At 43.8% G+C, this 25,238-nt stretch overlaps 2 protein-coding genes across 7 annotated transcripts in view; both read right to left on the minus strand.

Moving 5' to 3' along the window:
• The window catches only part of LOC117135874 (venom metalloproteinase 3), a 44,411-nt gene that overhangs the window by 17,746 nt on the left and 1,427 nt on the right, over positions 1-25,238 (minus strand). For all 6 annotated transcript variants that reach the window (XM_033296412.1, XM_033296414.1, XM_033296417.1 and 3 more), the window contains exons 2-4: positions 20,350-20,472; positions 14,357-14,800; positions 7,435-7,530 (exon numbers count right to left, since the gene is read on the minus strand). In XM_033296412.1, coding sequence (XP_033152303.1) covers positions 7,435-7,530; positions 14,357-14,800; positions 20,350-20,421 — 612 coding nt within the window. In that variant the 5' untranslated portion in view covers positions 20,422-20,472. The remainder of the gene's footprint in view (positions 1-7,434; positions 7,531-14,356; positions 14,801-20,349; positions 20,473-25,238) is intronic.
• Positions 19,056-19,595, minus strand: LOC117135875 (E3 ubiquitin ligase complex SCF subunit sconC). The gene has a single exon (XM_033296419.1). It carries the CDS (start codon positions 19,593-19,595, stop codon positions 19,113-19,115), a length of 483 nt encoding a protein of 160 aa, XP_033152310.1. The 3' UTR covers positions 19,056-19,112.

The following is a 25,238-nucleotide window of genomic DNA, read 5'->3' on the forward strand; positions in this document are numbered from 1 at the left end:
CTGTCGGCAAGTGCTATGAGGCCAATTACACGTCGCTCGATATCGGATAGATCGGATAGATCGGATGGGGGGATAAAAGCAGGGGGATTGGCGGGGAAAAACAGCAAATTGCTTTCAAATCACGCAGCTTACACACTGCGCAGACTTTGGCAACGAGTATCTGCTTTCAGCTGGCCCAAAATAAAGTTGTCCGATTCCGAGCTGTCTTGTTTATGTAATCACCCACAACGCGATTGTTATATCTGCAGGAGCAAGAGCCGATTTGGAATTGCGCTTACGCTTACGTTTACGAGCTTAGTGCTGTTTTTTCAGCCTTTCAGCATTTGAGTTTCTTGCGGCGCCTTTCACACATATTTATCTGTCAGAAAGTACAGATAGACAAGTCTGATTGGCACCTGCAGAAACGCCCAGCGATCGCAATCAACTGACAATGAGCTTGATTGATTTGTGATGATATTTTCGTTCGCTCCTTCCTTTATTCAATTAAATGTAAATCATTTTAAAGTATTTCTCCCCACAACGATCGCAGATAATCAGCACACGGCGCTTGCATAATGTGACACGCCACAGAAAAGAGTTCACTGAACCAAAAATTTACTTACAATCAAAATTAACACCTATTCGTATTTGTTTTTGTGCTTTTTTTTGGCCAAGAGCATCAAATGTGCAAATACCAAAAATTGGCAGACACCGAAACACAGCAGCAGCGGATAAAGCAATACAAAAAAATCACTTTGCGGTTTGTAATTTTGGGAAATTAGCATAATTTGTGCAAATTCATGACACGAACATTCGAATCACTTTGAGCGGCGATCATCATTATAGTCATGACGGTTACTGTTTGCCGAGCTCGGTGGCGTTACCGCCCAAAGCCGATGGAAAATGGCTGTCAATTGGAAAAGAAGTGGTCTGTGATCGCCCAGCAATCAAATTCAAATGCAAATCGCACTGCATTTGTATTTGTAAATATCTGCGTTCAGGTTTACACTGCCTAGCAGTCTCGATCTAGAAACCTTGATTTAAACACAAAATTATGCTCTTTTCGATGCGCCATCAATGGAAATGCGTTAAGGTGTGTGCCGCTTTGGTTTTTTTTCCCCCATTTTTTTCGGTTATCATCTTGGTCAAGGTTAGATCTAATCGGCTCTTAAGATCGCTGTTCAATGCGAGTGCATGTAGTCGTAAACTACAGACTGACAATGAGAACAAGAACGGATACTAATGCCTCGATAGTTCAGCCGGAGATACCCGCCGTGTTAACAGTTTGTTTACATAAGCAGCTCGTTAAAAATATTCCGCCGAACCCACCTTCGGGCGGCCCACTCAGCCATGGATTCTGGGCTCTATATTCTATATTCTGTATCTGTATCTGTATGTGGTGTATGTGCGCCCCGGCTGGTCAATGAATATTTATACGTGTAAAAGAATAAAAATCGACCACCGCCCATGGCTGCAGTCCGGTGGCCAATGGCTCAAGAACCTGGCCCACACAGCGGTTCTCGGGTGCTGCCCCACTGCAATCGCGGCAATCAAAATTAATTTGCTCACAAAATGTATCTGCCACTAGAACGCACTTTGCCGTGGCTCTTTTGGTTGCTCGCCAGCTTTTTTTGGTATAATTTGTTGTGATGTTTGGTGCGTTGGTGCAGCAGCAGCAGCAGCAGCAGCAGCAGCAAGTTCAATGCGAACAGAGGCTCAGAATGGGGGAAAGACGGGGCTATGTCTTTCAAGTTGCCGCGCCAATGGCTCCGGCCAGATGGAAAAGCATTTGGCCAAGTGGGTAGGCAGCCAGGCAGGCGCATGAACCAGGCCTAATGAAGTTCGAGTCGTATGTCAAAGTCAAGTGGAGTCGACATCGACATCACAATCGGGCTTGAGTGACTGCAGGTTATCCTTGCACTTAGAAGTCTCAGAAGTGAAGGCCTCTCAAGGTTGACGGACTGGGCGTGTGACCACCAATCAGCTGCCAAAGAATCAATCTGGTCGAACAATCTTATCTACATTGAAGTGATTTTTGCCACCTGAGGGAGGCATTTGCTTACTTCGTTCTAGTCCTATTTAAATACCAATCTAATCTTTGTGTTAATCGCATATAGATTTCCAAAAACGTTGTGTCTTGATTAATGAACGTCCCCTTTCATTTGCCATCGATTAATCGGCTTAATTGAAATTGGATCCACTGGCAGACAGCAGAGCCCCAAATTGAATCCCCATCAGCGGGCAACTATCAAATTTAACTGTCTTAAGCGTGAAAATATCAGACTCGTGCTCAGCTCTCAGCTCCCCTTCCCGAAAATAGTGTTTGTGGGGGTATGGCTTGACGTAACCGATATGACCGTTTATTAATATGCAATATGCGGCCAAAGTCTTGGAACGGCACCCGCCAGAAATGTTGTTATCATCTGGTGGCTTGCCACATCGCGTCGCACCAATTAAAAAACATTTTTCACGAGGAAATTGCAGCCACAACCCAAAAAAAGGAGGAAAAAATGTGCATTTTGATTAAATAATATGAGCAACGGGCTGTAATTGAAAAACGGTTACTTGGCGGCACTCAGTCCTTTGTATTCGGGGCATGCGTGGCGATCGTGGCGCCGAGATCGTGATGGATAGCGGTGGCTTTCAATCGTGTCACGCTGCCATCTCTTGTTCCAGCCGTATAGTTTCCAGATCCACAGATCTGCATATGAGCTGCTAGGCAAAGTTGGGGCTTATGAATATTGGTAACACGCTCGTTGTTATGTCGACTCGAGTTAGTTTCACTCTAGTTTTCCTTTCGGACAAGTCGAGTTCCTTGCGGCTATCGGGTAACCGAAATCGCAAAACGAAAGACTTAGGCAACAAACTCGTCAGTTGGGGGTTGTGTCGTCCGCATAAAGCGATTTACTATATATATATATATATATGGGTATATGGGTGGGGTATCTATGCCAATTTGCAAAACTATTTTGCATTAATTTCGCTCCAACCGAAACTCATTGCACAATGACCACAGCCGGATCAAGTGGCTTGAAAGTTTCGGCTTTAATCAGCCAAAACCCGATGCCAATAAAGACATCAAATTGTATAACATTTGTAAATGTCGCCGGCGCATTGATTGCACTTCTCCCGCCTGAATGTCAAGCCATGTTTGCCCCATAAATTGTGCAATTTAACACTTGACGATGATGCGACTGCGGCGGCGGCTGCAAATGCAAATCAAATCGGCGGTCAGCCAGTTATTCAAATATAGAATTTGCAGCCAAGAAGAGCAACTATCGAATACACGCGTTTGTGCATACAGTGAACTCTTTGTAAATATCAAGGCTAGCAATTAGTTGGGAAGGTGAGAAGACTTTGGCTCTGGCTGCCAAGAAGAAGAGCCTCTCTTGAGACGAATAAAAACTTGTTTGGCACTTTGGACATGAGTGTTGCTTAATGATGACGCCGCGATTGCCGTCTAATAGAGTTGGCCAAAATGCTGAAAGCCGTGTCCAAATGTCGCCAGTGCTACCTGATAATTCTGCTTGTTTTGTTTGCATAGTTGTTGCCCCACCGTTTACAGAACTCTGATTGTTTAAATGGCAATATTGATATTTGCAACGCGCCTTCAAATGCCAACTGAAAAAAGGGCAAACCGCATTAAAGGCGAGAGGAGTGTGCCAAAGGTGTGACTGACAAAGTTCAACAGTGGCGAGGAAATGAAGAAGATCGATCTGAAATAATGTCTACATTACATTATACTTAATAAGCAGATGGTAGATTGCTAAGCAAAAACCTAAATGTTAGGGATTCAACTGCATTGCAAGCACAAATATGTTCTGAAACAAATGACTTAAGGCACGAACATCATTTCAGTGTGGAATGTGTTACATAAAGGCCGTGTACAAATCCCCCTCTAATAATTTAAACTTCCCTAAGTTACCTGAAGATACTTTTACCTGCTTGGGCACCTTACCCAAAGGTTTTTGAAAGCCCATTAATAGAGAGATGCATATCACGAGTGCTGCATAATTGCTCTTACATAAGCCACTCTCTCGTTATGAAAGGTGGCTGAAATGCATTTCGTGGATTTGTTTTCAGTTTCAGGGCCAAACTTTTCAGAGCAGCGGGCAATAGTAATTAGCAGTCGAAGCGCCGACATAAGATGCATGCATACCTGCAGCCAATTCATCAGGGACCCCACGCATCGACTTTTTGGATTTTGGATTTGACTGACGTTGGCCGCAATTAGCATTAATCAAGCTGCCTTGCCGACCCCTCCCCGCCCCGCAAAAAATACTTTATTTGTTCAAGTGCATATACACAAATGACCGTAAGCACTGCGGGCAAAAAAGAGTAACTCAGAGTTATTATTACAATTTGTTCGAATTGTCTGGTTGGTTCCCTTGAGCTCGTTTCGTTTTGATAAATTCCCTGTGGAGGGGGGCATGTAATTGGCCAAAACAATTAGCCGTCTCCAAAATGAATGTCATCAATTTTTGGAACTATTCGCCAAAGAGCCGAAGAAACATAACTCAGACACTGAGAGTAATTGGCCGTGAAATTAATATTCGCATGTAAGAGTTTCTCTTTGTGAAATTACGAGTCAATGTCAACATTGATTGGGTCAAATTGGATACATTACCACCGCTGGCAGTGGGTGGCTCAAACATAATGGACACCGCACTCAACTCGATGTTCAAGTCCAGGTCGACCGGCTAAGGGCATTCGCGGCGACCTTCAACCTCTGACATGTACATATTGAATCGCATTCGATTTTCGGTTTTTTTCTTTCCCACACGGACAGATGATGAATAACTTGGGCTATGGGATGCATCATTTTCAAGTATAGCATCTGAAGACGGTGGGAATAGTTGGATCGCAGCTCGTGAAGAATCTACAGACTCCAAGTTGACTAATGAAGCTTATTTAATAAAAATCATTGGGCCAACATTTTTCGCTGTCCAACGCTAGCAAAAGTGCGAGTATCTGATCAAATGGTGCGTGTAAGTCCACTCTTAAGTAAGCTGTAATTAAATTAAATCGCCGGCAAAAACAATGTGGGTTTGAAATTTCCTTTGAAAATGTTTTGCAATGGGCTAAAAGCAGTTCGCGTCTTAAGTCTTTCGTACAGTGGACAGACCGAAGATACAAATGCTGAAAAAAGTTAACTTTTTATGAGGGTATCCAAGTGACGGATTTCTTGGGAATTATATTTGTCGAAGTAGTTTTGAACCGTATGAAGCTGTTCTTTTTGAAATCCTCTAATTACAACACTGATTCATCCCACTGTAGTAAAATATTTTGAATGCTCTGCAGGTTTTGTCAGCGGCAACAATTACCTAAAGTAATACACACATTTATATGGTCGACAACTGCTTCGGTGGCACTAATTAAGTGGCCATAAATGTGGCGTTGGAGGAGGTGGTGCCGGCTACTCAGCTTGTCGGCATTTCTTGAACAATGATCCGATCAAACGGGCCAGCAGAAGTCTTACGCAACTATCTTCGACTCAGCCATCTTCGACTTCTGGTTAATTACAAGTCGGCAGCGTCAGTTTCATCTCGGTGGCGAGAAGTTTGAGAGCCCGTCCGTTTAAGGTCAAAACCGAAGCCGGAAGCCCCACTGGATTTGGTCAGCACAGCTGCGTCCCAGTGCTTTTGGCTTTGGCTTTGGCTGTGGTGTTGGTTTTGGATTTGGCCAATTGCGAAACTTTTCGCCGGCTTTGCGCCTCCAAATGTCAGGCAGCAAACATTTTTCATGCTCACATGTGTGCTGACTATTTTCTACATATTATTTATGAATTTTTCTGTTTGTCGGCCGGTGCAGCGGCGCACTTGGCCATAACAAGTCGGTCAAGTCGGACCGGCCAGACATTGCTGTTTGACCTTTTATTGGCTGTCAGTAATTATTATCAGAAATACACATTTATTCCTATCCAACTTTTTGTTTAACAAATTAAACCCAAGCAGACGTCAGCGCCGCTCAAGAAATTGCCAAAATAAAGGCCCCGAATAAAGTTGAGGCCCCAAGACTTTTGGCTATGAAGCTTGTTTATTGACCTTATTGTCTGCCAATATTTGTTGGCCATTTCTGATTCCGCCGCTCATTTGTTGTGCGATCGGCCGGTTGATTATTAATTTGCTTGAATTGTGACATTTGCTCTTGTGCAATTCTCCATGCAGCCCAAGCTGAAAAGGTTTCTGTCTTTCGGTTCTTTTTCCCACCAGACTTTGTTGGTTGGTCTGCTCTCAATTTCCACCCGCCTGCCATGAAATGGAAAAGAAAAGAGCCCACACACAATGGCCGGTAATTAGGCAGACTTCCTCCATGCCGAGAAACTTGTTCCTGCATATTGGTCTCCATTTCCGCTCGGGGGCCATGTTAATTGCCAATTGTCTTTAAATTGAACGTCATCAGAATGTAGCTGATGCTGGTTAAAAGGCAAGCGCTTTATTAAATTGGATGCTAAATAAAATCATAAACAGGATTGGCGCACAATGCCGAGTATTATGGCAACCTTGGTAATTGGCGGTGAGGAAATACAATACAATACTTGCAATTTTTATGGATTAATGAATGAAAAGTAAGCTGAATACAGTGGCTAAGAATATTCTGTTCATTGCTGCGCCTGAAGGTTAAACTGACCATTTACCAAGGCCGCAAGTTATCTATGCTGATTCCTAACCATATCGGTACGCCTAAACGATCGTATTTGTTCTAGCAACATGAACACTTATGGCCTAATGCAATATATCTTGGCATTATCGCCCATACACCATCACAATTTTCACTCCTGTCAAATTGGCCCAAGGTGCTCATGGAAAACAAAGGAGTACGACCGACTGATGGGGTATACTGGGCAGTCGATAGATATGAGAGCTGACAAAGGATATCAAACTGCTGCCTGATGGCTTGGAACAGCTAGATAATTATAGGCATTACCCAAAGTTCTTCAGTTACGCTTTAGAAATCCGACAAAGTTAATTGGGTATCCAATGGTCGACCCTGGACTTTTCTACAGCTTTTTTACGTTGGCCATTTACATTTCCAGCTGCCTATTTGGCCCGAACACTTTTGCGGCGATAAATTAATGCTTAATCAGCAGAAATTGTCTAAATCCGCAAATTATCCGCCATCGCTCTGAATATCCGATCAACGGGCGTTTAATTGTAATGCCCGCCGCACAGACACTCAATTTGAAATGGGCGACAGCCGGCAGTTAACATGGCCAAGACCAAAACTGACCATAACAATGGCCGTCTGTCATAACAACAAGAAAATCTATCGAACAAGCACCAGCCGATTCGGAATCGGCATAAAAAACTGTAACAGAACAACGCCAAGAACAACCATTAATGGTCAGCGCTAATTGAAATTCTTGTGGCACGTTCACGGAGTGCACTGCAAGTGCAGCAGAACGACCTTGGGAGGTGGGTGGAGGGCGGGCCTGTTCACATTTGCACCACTTACCATTATCAGGTCGCCGGTTTCCATGTGGCGCCGCATCAAGATCGCGGCCATGTTCTTCTCGTCCTGGAACACTTCGCCCACATCGTTGCTGTTGTGCTGCAAAAAAAGGGGGAACAACATTAAGTTTAATTAACAATAGTACTAAAATTGTAATTATAACTCGATTAGGCAGTATATGCTACCAATAAAATGTAAATTATGTTTGGATTAGTTATTCAATTACCAGCAATCCCATTGATTGATGTCAGTAGTTAAAAATACAATGCAAATTGAGCAAATATATATACCACCAAATCTAAATACAGCCAATCAAATCATAACACACGCTTTATAAATGTTGGACAGCTGAGCGGTGATAAAATATAATTTGTATAAAAATTCAATTAAATAGCCATTTTACATATTTTTACGGGTCGAAATTCCGCACATTCCACGTGATGTAAAGCAAATACATGCTACACAGCCGCAGCTGGCCATTACTAAAATTTAAGGCAATTCTCGTTTTGTTTTTTCCCGTGGCATAACAAATGCACAAGTATTTGGTGGCCACCGCAGCTGAGTTGGCCAAGACAAAACGCGTGGTTAGTGGGTAAATTTAATTAAATGCAACTTTGGCTGGTCAGAAAAAAAGGTGGCGGTGGTAGGAGGACTTGGCCACTTAGTCAGGAGCTGGAGGAGAGCCATGGAGAACCAGTGGAGGCTGTAGCGGTACACCGCGCTTTGATTTATGCTCGTGGCTGGCAAATGTGACGCCTCAGCATGCACGTCACTCATACGCCGTGTGTGCCGCGGCAGACTTTAGACTGACCATGAAAATGGCGCTGCTGGCACGGCTTAAAGCCTAAGCTTCTGACATTTGGCCAACTGCTCTAGATGCGATTTAGATTTTTGCCACAGTCCGACTGTTTCTCAATCCTGTGACATAGACATTCGATTTGGGGTTTCTTGCATTGGCTATTCAAGGCGAGAGCCGAGCAAATACCCCGGGGATATTAGCCGCGAATTAGCATAAATTTAAGCATCAGCGGCTTATCTTCGGGCCCGCTGTGGTCAGACTAATTAAATTAATTGCCCCTGCGTAGCCTGGCCATTCAATTCAAATCAATTCGCTTCCATTCAATTGGATTGGGTTCTGTAATAAATATCGAAATAAATGTAATCTGACACTTGACATCGGCCACAGCATTTGGCATTGGACCGCGTCCGAGGCTCAAAAACTTGTCGTGCCGGCACTCTATCAAATTACAGGCATAAATCATAACTGCCCCCGTCCGAGTATCCGAATCTACAGTTACTAATCGCAGTACGCCCGACTGGAGCTATAAATGGCATTACGTATACGTACTCGTATGCATCAAAGTGAGTCAAGTGCCAAAATCTGGGTAAAAACAGACTCGGAGCCATTGGCCTTTTGTTTGATGGGAGCTGTCAGCCAGAAGATAATCTAGATTCGCATTCGTAAGATGAATGAAGCCTCATTAAAAAATATTCAATTGCTCTTCAAGGAGTCGAGTTTAGCAGTTGAAGCGACTCCTCAACACCAATCACTTATATCAGATAAAATTATCTTAAATTCAAATCAAATTGATTCAATATTTGTATTCAATATTACAAGCGCTGCTTACTTATATTAAATATCCTTTTTAAGGAAATATTTGCAAGCCACTTAACCAACCTAGAACACCCTTAACAGCAATTCGGCAGAGCTGGGCAATTATTTATCGCTTCGATCGAATTACCGAGCTGTCCAGAACGGGGCGTGGTTTTGGCCAAGTCGGTTAGGTTTGTTAAGTGACCGCCAAGCGTGTGGACACGCAGAAACAACGACACACTCAAATTTTTCATGTGCAGCAGGCATTTATGGCTTAATTCGTTGTTGCTGTCGCCGGTTGGTTGTTGTAGCTTGTTGTACCGCTGTTGTGCAGTTGTTGTTGTATTTGCTAGTTGGACACGACGACCTTGTGGAAAAATAAGTTCAAAGCAACAAGTGGCAAGTGGCGACCCCCACGCCACCACACGTATTTCGGCTGCCATGAATCCGAGTCCAAGTCCGAATCCAAATCCAAATCCAAAGCCGAATCCGAATCCAAGTCTTAGCCCGATTCAGAGTGTCGAGTTGTCAACGCTTGGAGCTCGGAGCTTGGAGCCTGGCCAAGTGTTTTGGCCATATAGTATTTATGAACTGTCAATTGGCCACTTATTCTGCTGCTCCGTTTGCTCTTGACTCCACTTTGCATGGACATGGGGACCCATTCTGAATTTGACTTATTTGTTCTCTCCCTCGGCTGCACTTTTAATTAGTTGACTTGCAAATTGTAAATTGTTTGCTGTCGCGCATTTTTTCCTCCACTTTTCCACTTCGATTCCACTTCCATTGAACCCAGCCATATATATATATATTTTTTATTTATGGCGCCGTAAATTTTTTAATTACAAATGGCTACAAGACATTATGCAGATCTCTTTGCGGAGATTAGGCTCTGGCCGGAATGTCTTTTTGTTTGGCTGCAACTTTTGTCTTACGTAAGCGGCGAATTTCTCGATTGCCTCAAGGGACTTGCTTTGATTTTGGTCTATAATTTTATTAGCCACAAACATTTAGCCATGAATGCTTTTTGTTTGGCCAGAGAAAGGTGGGAGAAAGGTGAGCCATTGTCTTTCCAGCATGTTACTGACGACAGAATCTTTAAGATAGAGAAGAATCACCTTTAATGCCCAACCATTATTAAAGGATCGGTAAGTTGTAGTGTGGAAAGCCCTTTCCACTAAAGCCAAGCCCCCTAAGTGCTTTACTTCAGCACTCTGGCACCTAGATGGCCAAAAACGAAAGTAAAAGCCCCCAGACTCAACAACTTCCTGGCTGAAACTTTTTAGCCCATTTTCGTTGGCTCTTTCTTTGGCAATTTTGTTATGCAAATTAAGCCGAAAAGTTGAGAGAAGAAAGACACAAATGACCCGGAGCGGCGAACTTGGCAAAGTGAAAATTAGCCTCTGAACTCCATCCGATTTTTGTTTTGTGGGCCGAAGCGAGAAGAAGGTTAGGGCATTAGTCTCAGGCCCTTAACCCGAGCGAAAAGAGACGATAATTTGCCATTGTTCGAACTGCTGGGTAAACGAAAGTTCAACTTTCAAACGGGAAAAGGTGTACAGCCATAGTAGATCCCACACAATCTTTCAGCTTGTAGGTCCACGAGCCATTTAGCCAAGTTAACCGACAATTAACGCATTAGACGCCGTGTGGGCGTCGCTTTTGTTGGCTTATTTTGTTTGCCCGTTGATTTGTTTGGCGTCGTTACGCATACGCCGCATTGGCCGCATTCGAGCTGCGCATAATAATAACTTCGGACTTAGCCAAGCGTGTGTGTGTGTCGGCTGATTTGCTTTGGCAGTTAGCTTGTTTATTACGCACCATTATGCATTGTATGTCAGTCGAGTCGCACTGGACTTGTTGTTAGCACTACGGCTTTGAATCGAAGACAATGCCAAGGCTGTACCTCTATTATTTGTCTATTATTCGGCCAATTATGTGCCCATTGAGCTCCAGGAGGAGCTGCGATTTGCTTACCAGCACGGATGCCTGAACATCCGAGTTACTCGGCCTGAGACCTAATCACTGCTAAAAGGGAGCGATTGGGCCAACTTGTTGCTGGCTACAAAGCAGCAAGCCGCGCGGCGTTAACAATAGCTGCAACATGAGCATAACAACAACCACAGAAACTGTCAGGCCGTGGCAGCAACTTGGCGGCATTATGCAACCGATTGCAGCCGCAAGAAATAGGAAAAAAGACGCGGGAGAGCAGGCGAAATGCAGGCGAAACTGCTTTCTAAGCCACAAAGTTTTCCTGCTACCCCTCGAGTTTTTGCGGATTTTTTGCGGAATCGCAGCTTGCATCGCCCGCACATTTAAAAAATAGCTAGCTGCAGATAGCAGATTGAGAGAGAGTGGGACACAGTGAGCTAATTTCGAATTCATTCAGCTGCCAAATCGCCAGCTCATTAATCATGCTCTCCTCCGCCGCCGCCAACGAGTTGGAATCGTTTTGCAATGACAAGATACAATTTTGCGTCTTGTGAAACGAGTGCAGCGGCGACGGCAAGTGGCATGCAGCAAATGCTTTTACAGTTTCATTGCTGCACTTGCACACACTATTTTTTAATTATGCACTTCGAGTTAGCACCCATCAAAAATGCATTTTGAAAACTTAATTAGCGTGCTTTCAGTTTTCCATCGCCTGGCAGCTGCATATTGAAGGCGGCTGGGGGGTGGAATCACTAATGCCCGCCCAATGCCCGCGTTCGTTGCCTAAGTCTTTCGTTTGCGGCCCCGTTTTATGGTAATTGTGGAGCCTCAGAGTCCCGAACGGGCAGGTGGCTCAGTCTCGGCCGAAAGGGATTGTTCTCCTCGCCACAGTCATGATCCATGATCCCCGATCAATTGCTGCAGATTGCTTTTAGAGCACCTTCTGTTTTGTTACTCCAACGAATAGGGAAGTTGAGCATAAGCAACAAAGCGAACAGCACTTTTATATTTGTATTATTTTATTTAATTGATGAAGTCACTGTGAAATTGAAAGCGTAGTTCCACAGCGGTGAGCTCATAATTTGAACTCCATTTATAAGGCATTTGGCTGGAATTCATTAATTTGAACTGAATATTCAAACCCTAGGTATGTCCATTTTCAGCTTTCCCAGCTTTTTACCCACACAAATCATAGTGGGCCCCAACTTCTGGTACAACAGTCCCATTTACTCGACTCAACGCTCCCCTTTGCGAGCGTTTCCATTTTTTCCGAGACCTGTGCGACTTTTGTTTTCATTTCGCCTCATTTCTGGTATTTTGCGGCTGCACTGACCTTTGAGTGCGGCCTATCGCCTTCATCGATTGAATGCGGCAGTGGGAGTGCCGAGCAACGCCTTGTATTTGCCTTTTAATTCCTTGGCCTGTCTGTGTATGAAACAACAACTATTGGAGTATCTGGGTGGAAAAGGCACGAAGCAAGGTTTCCACCTTCATGGCGAGGCAGAGAAATTTTCACCGCAAAACCAACGGGTGCTGCACTTTTCTCATTTATTTTACAATTTAATTTTAATGTGCAATCGAACACAGCGTAAAACGCAACATTTTCCCCGACCATTAAAGCCTTTGTCCGCGTAAATAAAAAAACGAAACGGGGTCAGTTCTTCGGACCAGATATCAATGGAAAATTATTTTTCGGTACTTTTGCGGTTGCCAAACAATAAGGCACAACAAAAAGACACAGAATGTCAGAAATTAGAATAAATGTTTTTTCCATGGCATTTTTTGTTTCATTCGACTGCTGTGTTGTGGAAGGTCTCTGACAAAGTGCCGCCATTACCAAAAAAAAAAAAACAGAATAAAAATCCGACATAGAAAACATTGAAATGCTGTAGTTATGTGGTCTATATCTTGAGGCCATTTGTTTGTGGCATGAGATCAAAAAACAGAAAACTCAAATACTTGCCAAGTCACCAGATTCAAGGGGGAAAATGGAATAAGCCTTTGCATGGGTTAGCTAATCTCGCAGAAAATGGCCAAAACACAGCCGCAGCTTATTCCGTTTTTAATTAAAAGCGAAGACAAAATCCCCCAAGAAATGAAGGAAAAGTCAAACGAATCTTTCCGCATTTCGCAGTGGCTGGCTTAAAACAGAAATTATCACACATAAATCACAGAAAAGGCAACACAAGCAACTCCGCAGTTGGCGAAGTCCAAAGACATAAGAGTTCGAGTCGCCGGGTTCATTTCTTTTTCGGCTGTCGCCTGACATGACATTTCACTTTCATTTCCGAAGTGTGGTGTCTTGCATTCAAAATTATGCTGTGTTCAGAAACCACCCACCCCGCAGACCCTACCTCATCCGCCGAGTATAAGACTCGTAATTTAAAGTGCGATCAATTGATTGTACTTCGCAGGCCAGAAACACGCCCACCACATGAATAATGGGTAAATGGGAAAATTGAATTACACCAGTGTACACAAACAAGCCATGAAAAGAAAGTGAACTTTATCAGTAATTACAAAAAGTCACGTTCGTGGCTCAACGCGGCTTACTGAATTTTTGGGAACTCGTGGGTGGACAGAGTAAATATTAATGCCAATTGTTATGATTTCGATCCCAACACGAAGTGTAGGGAATTGCCCAGCGTTATGGTAAATAAGAAGTGAAAAGGTTAAGCCTTTCAGCCTGCTACATACATATATACCCCTCGATCTGTTAATCAGATTTCCACCTGTCCTTGACTTTAAGCATGATTTTCCGACGTGTTCGTGATTATTTTTCTTGCCCACCATAACAAGCAGAGATAACAAAGAGCGTAATTAAATGCGAGCTCAAAAGTGCTTATATAAATAAAAGAAAATCTCTTTATCACGTGCCCAATTAACTCCGATTAGATACGAATAAAAGCAAAGGCAGCTGAGGAGGTAATTAAATGCCTGAAAAATAGCAACGCGAAGTGTTGTAAATAAAAGCAAAGCCAAACAAAACAATATATAAAAGTCCGACAAAAGCTGAAACAAAATATCTGCCTACCTCAAGCGGAAGTATGGCGAATCAACAAATCAGAAAACGTACAAAGGCAAAACGCAACAAAAAGCATGATAGTCATTTTTTACGTTATGATGTAAGCAATGAAAGTGCAGTAAGAGAAAGACTTATAAGGAAAACATTTACAACAAAACGCCAATTTAGGGCAGGAAAATATATGACACTAATAAGAGGGCCAATCAACTACGAAACGCGATTGTAATAGTAACTAAATTGGGCATGATGGCGAGTTACGTTACTTTGATATGAAGGTGTGCTATAAGCTATCCTGGTTTACTAGGCCACATTATGTTTCAACCTTATAAACCCCTTTAGGGTATTTAAGCTGAATAGAAGGAGAAATCACGACTCACCTGCTCGTGGGCGATCTCCTGGAGGTCAAGGCCGTGGGTGGCATTGGGCTCGCTGCCCACGGTCCACATGCGCAGCTGGTGGGGCGCGCCCTTGAAGAGTCCTTGGGTGGCGCGGAGGGAGAGGTTCAGGTGCTGGCCGAAGGCGCTGAAGGAGACGTTGTGCGACTTGATGGCACTCACTTCCGGGGCGAACAGGTGGTTGCCGCCCGAGGCGAGGGCCTCGTGCTTCAGTTCGCTGTAGTAGGCGTTCTTGCTGAGATCCTTTTTCACGTGGTGGGGCGGCAGGGCGGCGTTGACCTTTGGCCCCGCGCCGATGCTCCGCCGCCGGCGGTTGTGGTTGTTCTCGTGGTGCTGGAGCTGCACGAGCTCATAGTGGGGCACTGCGTCGTGGGTGTCCACGTGGAAGACTGACTGCAGCTGCTCCGGCGTCATTTGTTTGTGCAACTGGAAAACGACAGAAGCGAGACAGAAAACGAATTCAGGTTAGTTGCCCTGGGCAATGACAACAAATTGTAGCAATTGTCAGATGGAAATGGTACAGGGGATAGGGGATAATTGAAAAATTATCAATAATTCAATGCAATAATCGAGTGTTTGTTTGCCAAGCCTCGTTGGTGGCGCTCTCTCTCTGGGATCGTGTCTGCTGTTTGCATTGGACCCTCAAGAGCTATCTGGAGATTATCGACTAAGCCAGAGCCAAAGTCACAATCCGAATCCGAATCCGAATCGGCTGGGTTTCGAGTATCTTCGCCAACTGGGTCAGGGTCAATGTGGCGTTTGATAGATTTATTTATTGTGAGCAGACACACATGTGTTTAAGTATTTCCGAATCAAACGAGGCGAATCGAACAAGAAGCAAAGAAATAAATATCGAATAGCAATCTTATCCGAGTTGCGTGTAAACTTTTTCTTTATAAGCGCATTGTGTGCTGGCCATAATTGCGAATTTCAATTAAAATCAAATTAATTTCGTATTGATATTAATGGGCTTTTAATCTGCGACTGTGGTCAGCGCTTATTCAATCCCCTATTCAGTTTGTTTAGCCCCGAAGAATGTTGCGGAATTTCCAATAAGAGTGTATTTCTGTATATGAAGTAGTTAAAATTCATTCATAAGCTACTTTGCTTTGAGTGCCCAAAGTGCCAGTCAGCGTGCCATTCTAAATGACATTCTACATGACTCAATCTTTGGATTTTTTCGTACATCCAGTGCATTTCCGTTTTATTTATCTGCCAGATCTGCATCTCACTTGCAATCCAATCAGCAAAGCAGCAGCGGCCACAAAAACAAGATCTGTTACAGGGTCAAAGCTGGAGTAGAATTTCCTTAAACAACGGCTAAGACGCAAGCGCAAAAACAAAAGACTCAGGCAGCGAACTTGCTGGCATGCTGGCCGGCTAGCGGCCTGCAATTTAGGCAAATTTCTTGCATTTATTTTGCCCAAAATGGCCTAAAGTGAGTCAGAAATGGACTCACTGCAAATGACGACAGCGCCGTACAAGAAACGGTCGCAAAGAAGCAGAAATCAGAAAAGCAGACCAAAACGAAGGCGAGCAAGATGGCCAGTTGTCTTGGCCAAAGTACCAGACTCACTTTTACAGTTAAGATCGCCGCCGAGCGGAGATGACACTGGCGGGCATAGCCGTTGGGGGCCGGCATGATAATTCTATTATAATTGAAATCCCGCCGAAAGTTGGTTGGCAGGTGAACAAACGCCAGAAGAAGAAAAACGAGACTCTTGGCGCTCAGACGCTCGTCTCGTCTCGCCTCGGCACAATGCCAAAGAGTTTTTACTTTCATTTGAAACGTGTTTTCGACCACAGCCAACAGGAGCCAGCTGTTTGGGGTCGCATTGAGCAACTTTTGCCGTCATCGCGTCGTCGTCGCCCCATTGAAAGTGAAACTGAGGCTTGGGAAAGGAAAACGCAGACGCAGGCAGCTACTCTTTCGATGCGCCGTCGAGTTGGCCACTCGAGTGCAATTGGAGTTGAGTGCAATCGCCGGCTCTAGGGCTCTCGGCTGGCCACATTTGGAAAGTTTCTGCACCTGCAGCACTCGCAATTATTCTTTGGCCTCTCCGTATGCAAATCTTCCAGTTAAACGACCACACCCAGACAGCAATCAACACTTAGCTCCGCGGCCCTTGTGGCCAATTAATCGCAATTAAAAACAAATGAGCGAGAAAAAAACTGCGATCGGCAATTACGAATTATGCAAAAAAGACGGCATCCAATGAACAAGATCACCAGCGGCGATTAAAGAACCAGGGTTGCCAAGGGCCCACAGCCGGAAAATCCGCTTAGAGTCCCCAAATGGCCCAAACATTATGTAAATCATTGATAGGCATCGCAAATTGCCGCTCAAAAGGTGTTGAAAGCAGCGGTAAGTTTTCCACAAAATTCGGCAGACAATTGCCAGCACTTAATTACAGATAATCAGCTGGCCAGCTGCGGGAATAATTACGTCTTTAATTTTAAGAAGCTATTATTCGTGTCTATAATATTTAAGTAATCCTCACTCTTGACTTTAAGTGTTCTTTTAGAAGGCGCAAATTATTTTTGATATTAAATTATTATTTATGTCATTATTCGTATATTAAATTGGTAATTTAATTTCCTTATTGAAGAGACACCCGTTCTTCTTATTGCAAAAATGGTTTTCAGCATTTACTATCATATTTCGCCACAAATTGCAGTTCATTAGAAACTCGAGAACCAAAATCAACTGCGTCTAGATATCCGTCGAAGCAAATCCAGCCCTAGCTCGAGTTGTCATTCGATTCGATCGCCATTAGGCTGCTGTTTACCCAGCTATTTGTCCAAGCCAAAGTTTGATTTTATTTTCGGTTTTCGCCGAGTGCAATGACGGATGTTGTGAAATTTGCGCTGTTTGTAATTTGTATGGCTAGCTGTGTTGCTGCTTGATTTGGATTCGGATTTTACTGGGGCTGCTGGTGCTGCTGCTGCTGCTGCGCGGGCAATTACTGAAATTGTGCGAGATTACTCATACGCCCGGTGTGCGCGCTACGCTATAACCGGCATGGCGACGACTTTAGCTCCGATGGCGGCGGCGGCGGCGACCAAGTGCAATCAGAGTCAAGTCAAAGTAAAAGGTGTAGCCGCCATATTAACGCAAAAAGTGTGCTTCAAATTGGCTCTGGTTGAGGCCAATACACTGTTTATGGCCAACAGTGTTTGTTGTGCAATTGTTTTCCCCGCGTTTTTATCAGCCGGTCAAAGTCAACAGCGGCAGACGCTCGAAAGAGTGTCACTCGACCTTTCGCGCAGTCAGTCAAATACAAAGAAATGATTTTCAAGATTTGTGTGGCACTTCGCTTGGGCTTTTGCGGATGGATGGTTAGCCAGCCAGCAAATTGCAAACTCGTCGGCGTTCGCCTCTTTTCAATCCATTTCCTTGGATATTTGGGTGTGTTGACCTTGTCGCCTCGGCTGACAGGCGGCGGAAATTAGCAACCGCTTCTGTCGGCGTTAAGTTTTCTGGTTTTTACTTCTCTCGCCTTTGGAAATTTTGTGTTTATGCCAGCGATTAACAAAGTGTGAAAAGTTCAGGGTGTTACGAAACCTCCGGAATGGGCTGCGTCTAATCGGAATGGCAAATCTGAGTGATTTGTTTTTCTGGCAAATGGGTGAATATGGCGGATCGAATGCTAAGTGTGCACTTAAATTGCAATGTCTCAAAATAATACTAAAGAGGAATTGACCCATTTTATTTATCTCCTTTTAAAGAATCTCTGCAATATCTGCATTTATCGTTTATCAATTAAGATCTTTGCATTTTTATGCGATGTCTATGCGTTTCCATTCCGATTGCATAATCTCCTAAACAACCGACAATTACTCATTCACTGACAATCGACCGATTTTCCTGTAGCCACGCACACAAGTAACTATTTATATAAAAACAGCGGGGAGAACGTGACCCGAGAACCCGAACTCAAAAATGATTAAATAGAAATAAAGCAAATCTCAAACCGCGACACAGAGCAGGCAGCTGTAGGCAAAAAGCGAAAGAGCTGATCAGTAGCTAAAAAATAAATAAATAACAAAATACGAGTCCAGGAAAAGACAACAAATCGTGCGGCGAACCATTCTGGATTTCACAATTAAAGGCTTAATTTATTTGGCCGGCAATTGATAGGCCGCAAACATTTAGATATCTCATATTCCTTTGCACTTCTGACAGCACATAAAGCAAAAATGCAAACCTACAAGACTGCCAGCCGACTGCTGACTCACTCGAATCCGAATCGATATTCTGGCGGTGTTTTGCATGAACCAACTTCAGTTCGTTTTTTACATCACTCTTTTCATGCTCGGCTGGGATTTGAAGGGCCTCGTCAAGTTGTTGCTACTTTGGTTGTTTTAGCCGTTTTTGTTGTTGCTGGTGTAGCGTGTCAACTTTAATTGCAGTGGAAAACGGAGACGAAGTCGTTTATGGGGCACTTTTTTATGCCAGCACTTTGGCAAGGCTAGGGGGTCGATGTCTCCGCCAACACGAACTTGCTCCAAAATCGGCCCGAACTATCATGGTCTATATTTAAGAGTTCCAAAAAATGTCAAGGGAACGTCAAAAAAATGTGGGTTCTCGCGCTGAATTTGATATTTCATTGTTATAGGTTACGAAAACGGAAAGCTACTAATATTATTATTAATATTGTTTGTTTCTTTGTATTTCAGAAGTTTTGAATACAGCCCAGAGACAATTTAAACCCAGACGTTCCTTTTACAAATCAGCCTATTCACTTTGAATTTCCTCATTGAAAAGGGCCTGGAACTCGCCTAGGGGTGGGATCTTCTCCAAGTAACCGCTTAACTGCGACTCTGGCTCGCGTCTGCTGAGGAATACGAGTTTCTGGGCACAGAGCTTATAGAGCCAAGGGATGTCCAAGTAGTTGGAGCCCTCCATGATTTCGCAAATGCTATCGATCTCCACGCGCAGGAACTCCTTGTCCCAGTCGGAGATCTGCAGCTCAATCTCCGCGGCCGGAAGAGGATCTTTACTGGCCACCCAGGCGGGCTCCTCGTGCTTCTCGTGGTACTCAGCCCACAGCAGGATCTTCAGCAGGACATTGCTGAGTATGCCGTGCAGCGGCAGGACGAAGTCCTCGTCCTCTGGGACCTGGCCAACGCGGCACATCTCGCGGATCACCAAAGATTTCTCGAGTAGAGCCAGATTCACGCGGATCGTACGGCCATCCCTAGTCTCGAATCGCACCATTCTTGAGTCGAATTCCGGATCAGAAAGTCAGGGCCTACTGCTTGCAATCAATACAAAGTAAACCACAAGCTTGTACCTCTAGGAGTTCAAATTGGAGTTCAATATCGAAATAAACCACCGTCTGCTGTAATCACAAAGTTACCAAGCGACCAAGCATAACCATAACCTCCGCAACAAAGGTAGTGACAATGAAAGAGAAAAGAGGAAAGAAGGCGGCTGGCAAATGGCCAACGACAGCAGAATAATAAAATAAAAGTTAGTAAACACGCGGAGGGAGGGACAGTCTGAAATTCACTTGAAATAATTACAAGAACTTTTTACGTCCGACCTTGGCCATAATTTTGCTGGCCAAGCTTTTTCTCGAAAACGAAAAGCAAAAACTCGAGACAAAAGCTGTGCTGTGTGTCAATGAGATACACCCATACAGGCGCACTCAGAAACCTGGCCCACAATGCAAACACACAATGCCAATGTTTTATTTCTAACGACGACTCTCTTCGGCTCGGCGCTCTGCTCTGTTTTGTAATTTAATTAATATACAAAAAATGTTTTGTATTTCTCGAAATGCTAATTACGCACAATGCGAATGACAATGAAACCGTCGACTGGCGGCCATTTGTTGTTCGTTTTTTGCCCCTTTTGATCCGTTAACAGCTGGCTTTATGGCATTATAAGAGCCCAAAGGTTATTTATATCGCACCGGTTGATTGATGAGTTCTTGCACTTGGCATTGGCCATATCTGCGGGTACTTACATCTGGCAGGCCCTGGCATATTGTGCTGCTGACCAGGAGGAGCGCTGTGAAAAGGACCAGTGGTGAGGACATCTTACTGCGTCGGCCGCCTAGGGTGCTAATATAATCCTTAAAATGCTTAAACTGCAATGAAACGAAAGGGGAAACGAATATTAAATATCAATTATTATTAGCCACATCCCATTTGCCAATATATGCACGCAATGGGGCAGCATGCTAAGTATTTGTTTCCCAAATAATGGTCTTACCACCTCACATGACCATTAGTTAGTTCCCTGCCCACAAACCCGTCCTGGTCATGCTCGAATGGGCACTGTGTTTGTAACGCGAGTACAGTTAGCATCTGTTGTTGCAACTCAAACGCCGCTTGCTGCTTCAATTAATATTTACTTTTAGTTTTGTAGAAAGAAACCTAGTTTTCTGGCCCGCTGGCCGAGTAATTAATTATTGCATAAGGCCAAGAAGCAGCCTCGAGGCACAAAACAATCTTGTGCTGCCCTGCTGATTGCTGTTTGCGTTGCAGTTGTAGTTGCAGTTGCACATCCGCCCGCCGTCGAATGCGGCTAATTGTCAATAATGATGCAGCGATGCGTGGCGAGGGGCTAACAGCATCCATCGCATCCAAACCTTTTGACAAACCAACCAAGAAAACAAACAGAACTGACCAGCGGCAACAAAGGCAGCAACAGCAGCAGCAACAGCAACAGCCGCTTCACGTTGCCGTGTTGCAACTTCTCAGCGGCATTTACGACAAATTGCATGACATTTTATATCCCAAAGGTTTTGCACAATTTGCATGCAACGTGCTGCAAGATCGGAGCTGCCGTGGCCCACTTCAAGTGGAAGAAAGTCTCGTCGGCGAATCGATCATCATCAATCGTAATGAAATGTTCGGCTGAGCAATTGCCAAAAATGGGTGGTACATAGCCCAAGGCCAATGCCCCAAAACACTTGCTCATGGATTGGCGAAAATTGTAGGTAAGCGCGAGGAAAGTTCACTTTTTCCTATTTCAGCTGGCGGGCAGGCAGAAATGAGAAAATGGTATATATGTTTTGAGTAAACAACGAAGGCTGTTCAAAACGAAAGACTTAGAACACGAACTTGAGCTTACAAGCTTGACAAGGAGGAAGCTTGCTAGCCACATTATGTAGCTATGTAAGTATATATATGTAGCTTCAAATAAGTTTAAATGAGTGTAAAATTTTCTAAATACTATGAAAACCATATTGGCCAAAGGTCACCCGACTTTTGCAACCATGTAATGACCGTCAGAAGTCCATAAGAAAAGCACTAATGCTAACAGAAAGTGCCAGTTGGCAACCTTCGCGGCGAGACTTTCACCCGAAAACAAAAGTGAATCAAGAGCATTGAAGAGTTTTAACTGAATAGCAACTAATGTGCATTGGCTGCACGCCAGATTATCAGGAAATTCAAGCGCACATATTACAGCAATAGTGATCAAGTAAAAAAGCAAAACGTCACGGCTTTTGGGTGACCGCGAACATTTTGGTTGATATTCCGATTCACATTTTACAATACACCACACCAAATCAGTTGGAATAGAGAAACAGTTATGAGGCAAGATGGCAACTCGATTCGGTCTATCATTTGCATAATTAAGGCCGATTAGGGTCGAATCATTTGCCATATGTGGGCATGCATAAATCTAAATCTGAGCCAGCTCAAGGTTACGGCTATGGCAAAACTGTTTTTTGACTTATACTCGGCTTGCATAATTCCCGTTCATATTTTTTATATAATTACGGGCCGATGAAAAAGTATATAGAAAACAAAACAAAAAGATACGCATCATCAAATGTCAACCGAACGGCTTCAAACAGAAGCTGGCCCAAAAGTGTGTGGAAATGGAAGTGGGAATGGAACTGTGCCAAAAGCCCCCGAAAGCCGCCAAAAACCGAAAAGCAAGTTGCATTGTCAGCTTCCGCATAATTATGCCGCCTGGCCGAATATGTTTTTCTTTTACCCCCCTTGTTTTTTACGGGTCTTGTGGCTGGCTGCCTTTGCTTTTACCATAAAGTCAGCGTCTGTTTCGGGCGGTTTATGGGAATTTTTTTGTGTATTGCTGCTGGCTGGGGCTTGCTTTTAACTCTTGCTTTCTTAATGATTTGCTGACACAACCCGCCGAGCGCGGCTCTGTTGTAAGCTCGTTGTCTCGATCTTTTTGGAGGGCGTCAGCGTTTTAGTTTAAATTGACATTGACAGTTGTTGGCCACCACTCTTCCCTTTCCTCGGCCAGCGGTGTGTCAGACAAACAGCTGCTTCTGTTGGCCGATAAGCATCGGGGATTGGGGGAACCTGTGTCAGCACCTGAGTCAGTAGCACTCCATTTGGCTTGATAATGAACCCATTTCCCGCACATCGCGCGTCTGTCTGCCAGCGACATTGGCTGCGAGAAGAACTGGAACCGCAGGGCGTATGAGTGACGCAGCCAACCCATTTCCCAGCCAGACGCAGAAGAAATAAGTGGATCACACATAAATCGGCCAAAATGTGACATAACAAAGTTCAACTGCGAACATTTTGCCCAAGAGATAATAAATTTACCCGATACTCCGCCGACAATTCCGCTGCAAGTTGCAGACAGCCATCAAGTGGAGGTGGGGATTACGTAAAGTGTCTGTGACCTGAACTTTTTGCATTTGTGTGCCTGCTGGAAAAGGGCGAGCGAATCTCTCGGCCATTGTTTTATAATGATAAAACAATGAATGCGGTCTGGGAACCTGCACCTTGAGTCGCTAGTCCGCTGTTGAAAGCTCGTCAAGTCGAGTTGAGCTGAAGAAACAGCTGTGCAAATTTGGCTAATGGCGAACAAAAAGATATAAAGTGCGGGCCAAATGTCAAACACTAATATTTGAATGAGCCCAATTTAAATTCTAGGTTCGCTGACATAATCCATCGAAGATCATGGCTGCCAAACTGGTTTCAGGGCCGTCGCCTAATGTTTGTCTTAAGCATCAGTTCCTGAGCATATTATTCATTTATGTATATTAGATGGTTAGCCAAGACCATCTCGCCGATGGTTCTGCACACAACAAAGACTTGGCCCCCGGTGCGTATACGTAATGTGCTGGCGGAGGGGCGAGCAAAACAGATACATCACCGAAAACATGCTTGAAGTTATTTTATCTACATCTGACTCCCCTCCCCATACGAAATAATAATCAAAATGCCATTATGAGATTATAAAATGCGCAAATATTGAAAAATTGCAAGGCGCAAAGGCGAGGAAGAGGTGGCAAATAAAAAAAACACCACTGCGTATACGTAATATGCGAGACTAATTAAATTTAAAGATGGGCAATGACAAGCGAAAAGGCAGCCAAAGAAAATAAATGAAATATTTGCCAAAAGAATAAGCAGCAGAGTAAAAAGTTGCATTTCCGAACTGAGTAGCTGCTCCTGTTTTTCGTTGTTTCTGGCTTCTGCTCTTGTTGCAATTGTTATGATTTTTTCAGCCGCTGTTACAACATGCAACTTTGCCACAAACTGCAAAAACAACAACAAGCACTTGCGCTGATTGCGTGCTGCGTCGGCGTCGCAGTCGGCGCTGCGGTCGAAGTCGGAAAAGCCATAAACCGCATTAAAATGAAAATGAAAGTGAAATTGTAATTGAAATTGAAGAAGACGTCGGCTAAAATGTTTGACTTCAACTTTGCTTCGATTTGTGCGATGGTTTGCATGGGTTTTTAACTTTATTCCCATTGCATTTGGATTTTGTTAATTTTTTTGATTAGCGCTTGTGGCAATGCATAATCATAAACTTTTAGCTTTTAAATGGAAAATTCAATAAATATAGCAATATTGCTAGGAAAAACTAATAAATAATAACTAAGTTTGGTTAAGAAAACGCGAAGGATATTAATAATAACTGTTCACTAATTGAAAGTAAAATAAATATTTTACCTATTAGTAGCTTAGGTAATGCTGAGGAGGATTTTACATGAAATGCCAGCGAAATATGAAAGAAATTCGCAAAATGATGACTACGCAAAAGGTTAAACTTAAGTAACACTTTACGGGCAAACAGTTTATGGGTAAATAAAACATAGCCTGAGTACATTGACTACCCCGACAAACTATTCCATGAATGCTAAACAAACTGAAATAGCAACAACAACTTGGTAAGCTGAGTGGCTGGGCGACTGAAACAACACAAATAAAAATATAAACAAACAGGTTACTCGGGTTTCGTCTTCGCCGATGTCAATGAAAACGCTGAAAAGATCCCCAGAAACAAAACACTCGACGCAAGATGAATTGAAAGCGAATCAAACGCCGAATCTGATGAATGATCGCTATCGTCTCTATGGAAAATCTGGACAAAGCCCAGAAGGGCTGTTGTTCCGCAGAATATCAATGGCATAGAAAGTGGCGAATCCATGGGGTGTGGGGATATGGGATTTATAATCGAACAAAGGCCGATCAGAAAGCTCAAAGCTCTCCCCTCTCTCACTCGCTCTCTCTCGCACTCTCGCGCTCTCCCTCTTTGTTGAAATCAAAAGTGCAATAATTGCAGCAAAATCACTAAAATTCACTACGAAATGCGGAGAGCAAAGCGTGGCGGGCAATAATAACTGTAGCAATATTACAAAATCGCATTGGTTCGAGGCTCGCAAAAGCCAACGGAAAACACACAACAACAATGGGATAATAAGCCCACAACACACCAACAACTACACCAACTACACCAACTACTCCAACGACAACAACAAGTCGGCACGAAAAGTTGTTTCAGCGAAACAAAAATATAAAACAAAACCCGCTCGAACTGAACTTAAAACTGGGAAACAAGCCCATTTTGTGGGCTTTTGTGGGCTATATGGCACATATAGTATAGTGTAGTGTATAGTATAGTGTCCCCCGCCCA

Source organism: Drosophila mauritiana, chromosome 2R (genome assembly GCF_004382145.1).
Source record: "Drosophila mauritiana strain mau12 chromosome 2R, ASM438214v1, whole genome shotgun sequence".
In the NCBI taxonomy this organism is placed as follows: domain Eukaryota; kingdom Metazoa; phylum Arthropoda; class Insecta; order Diptera; family Drosophilidae; genus Drosophila; species Drosophila mauritiana.

What these genes read in the sequence shown, in the direction of transcription:
- LOC117135875 (XM_033296419.1), bottom strand. Translation starts at nt 19,595, where the DNA reads ATGGTGCGATTCGAGACTAGGGATGGCCGTACGATCCGCGTGAATCTG.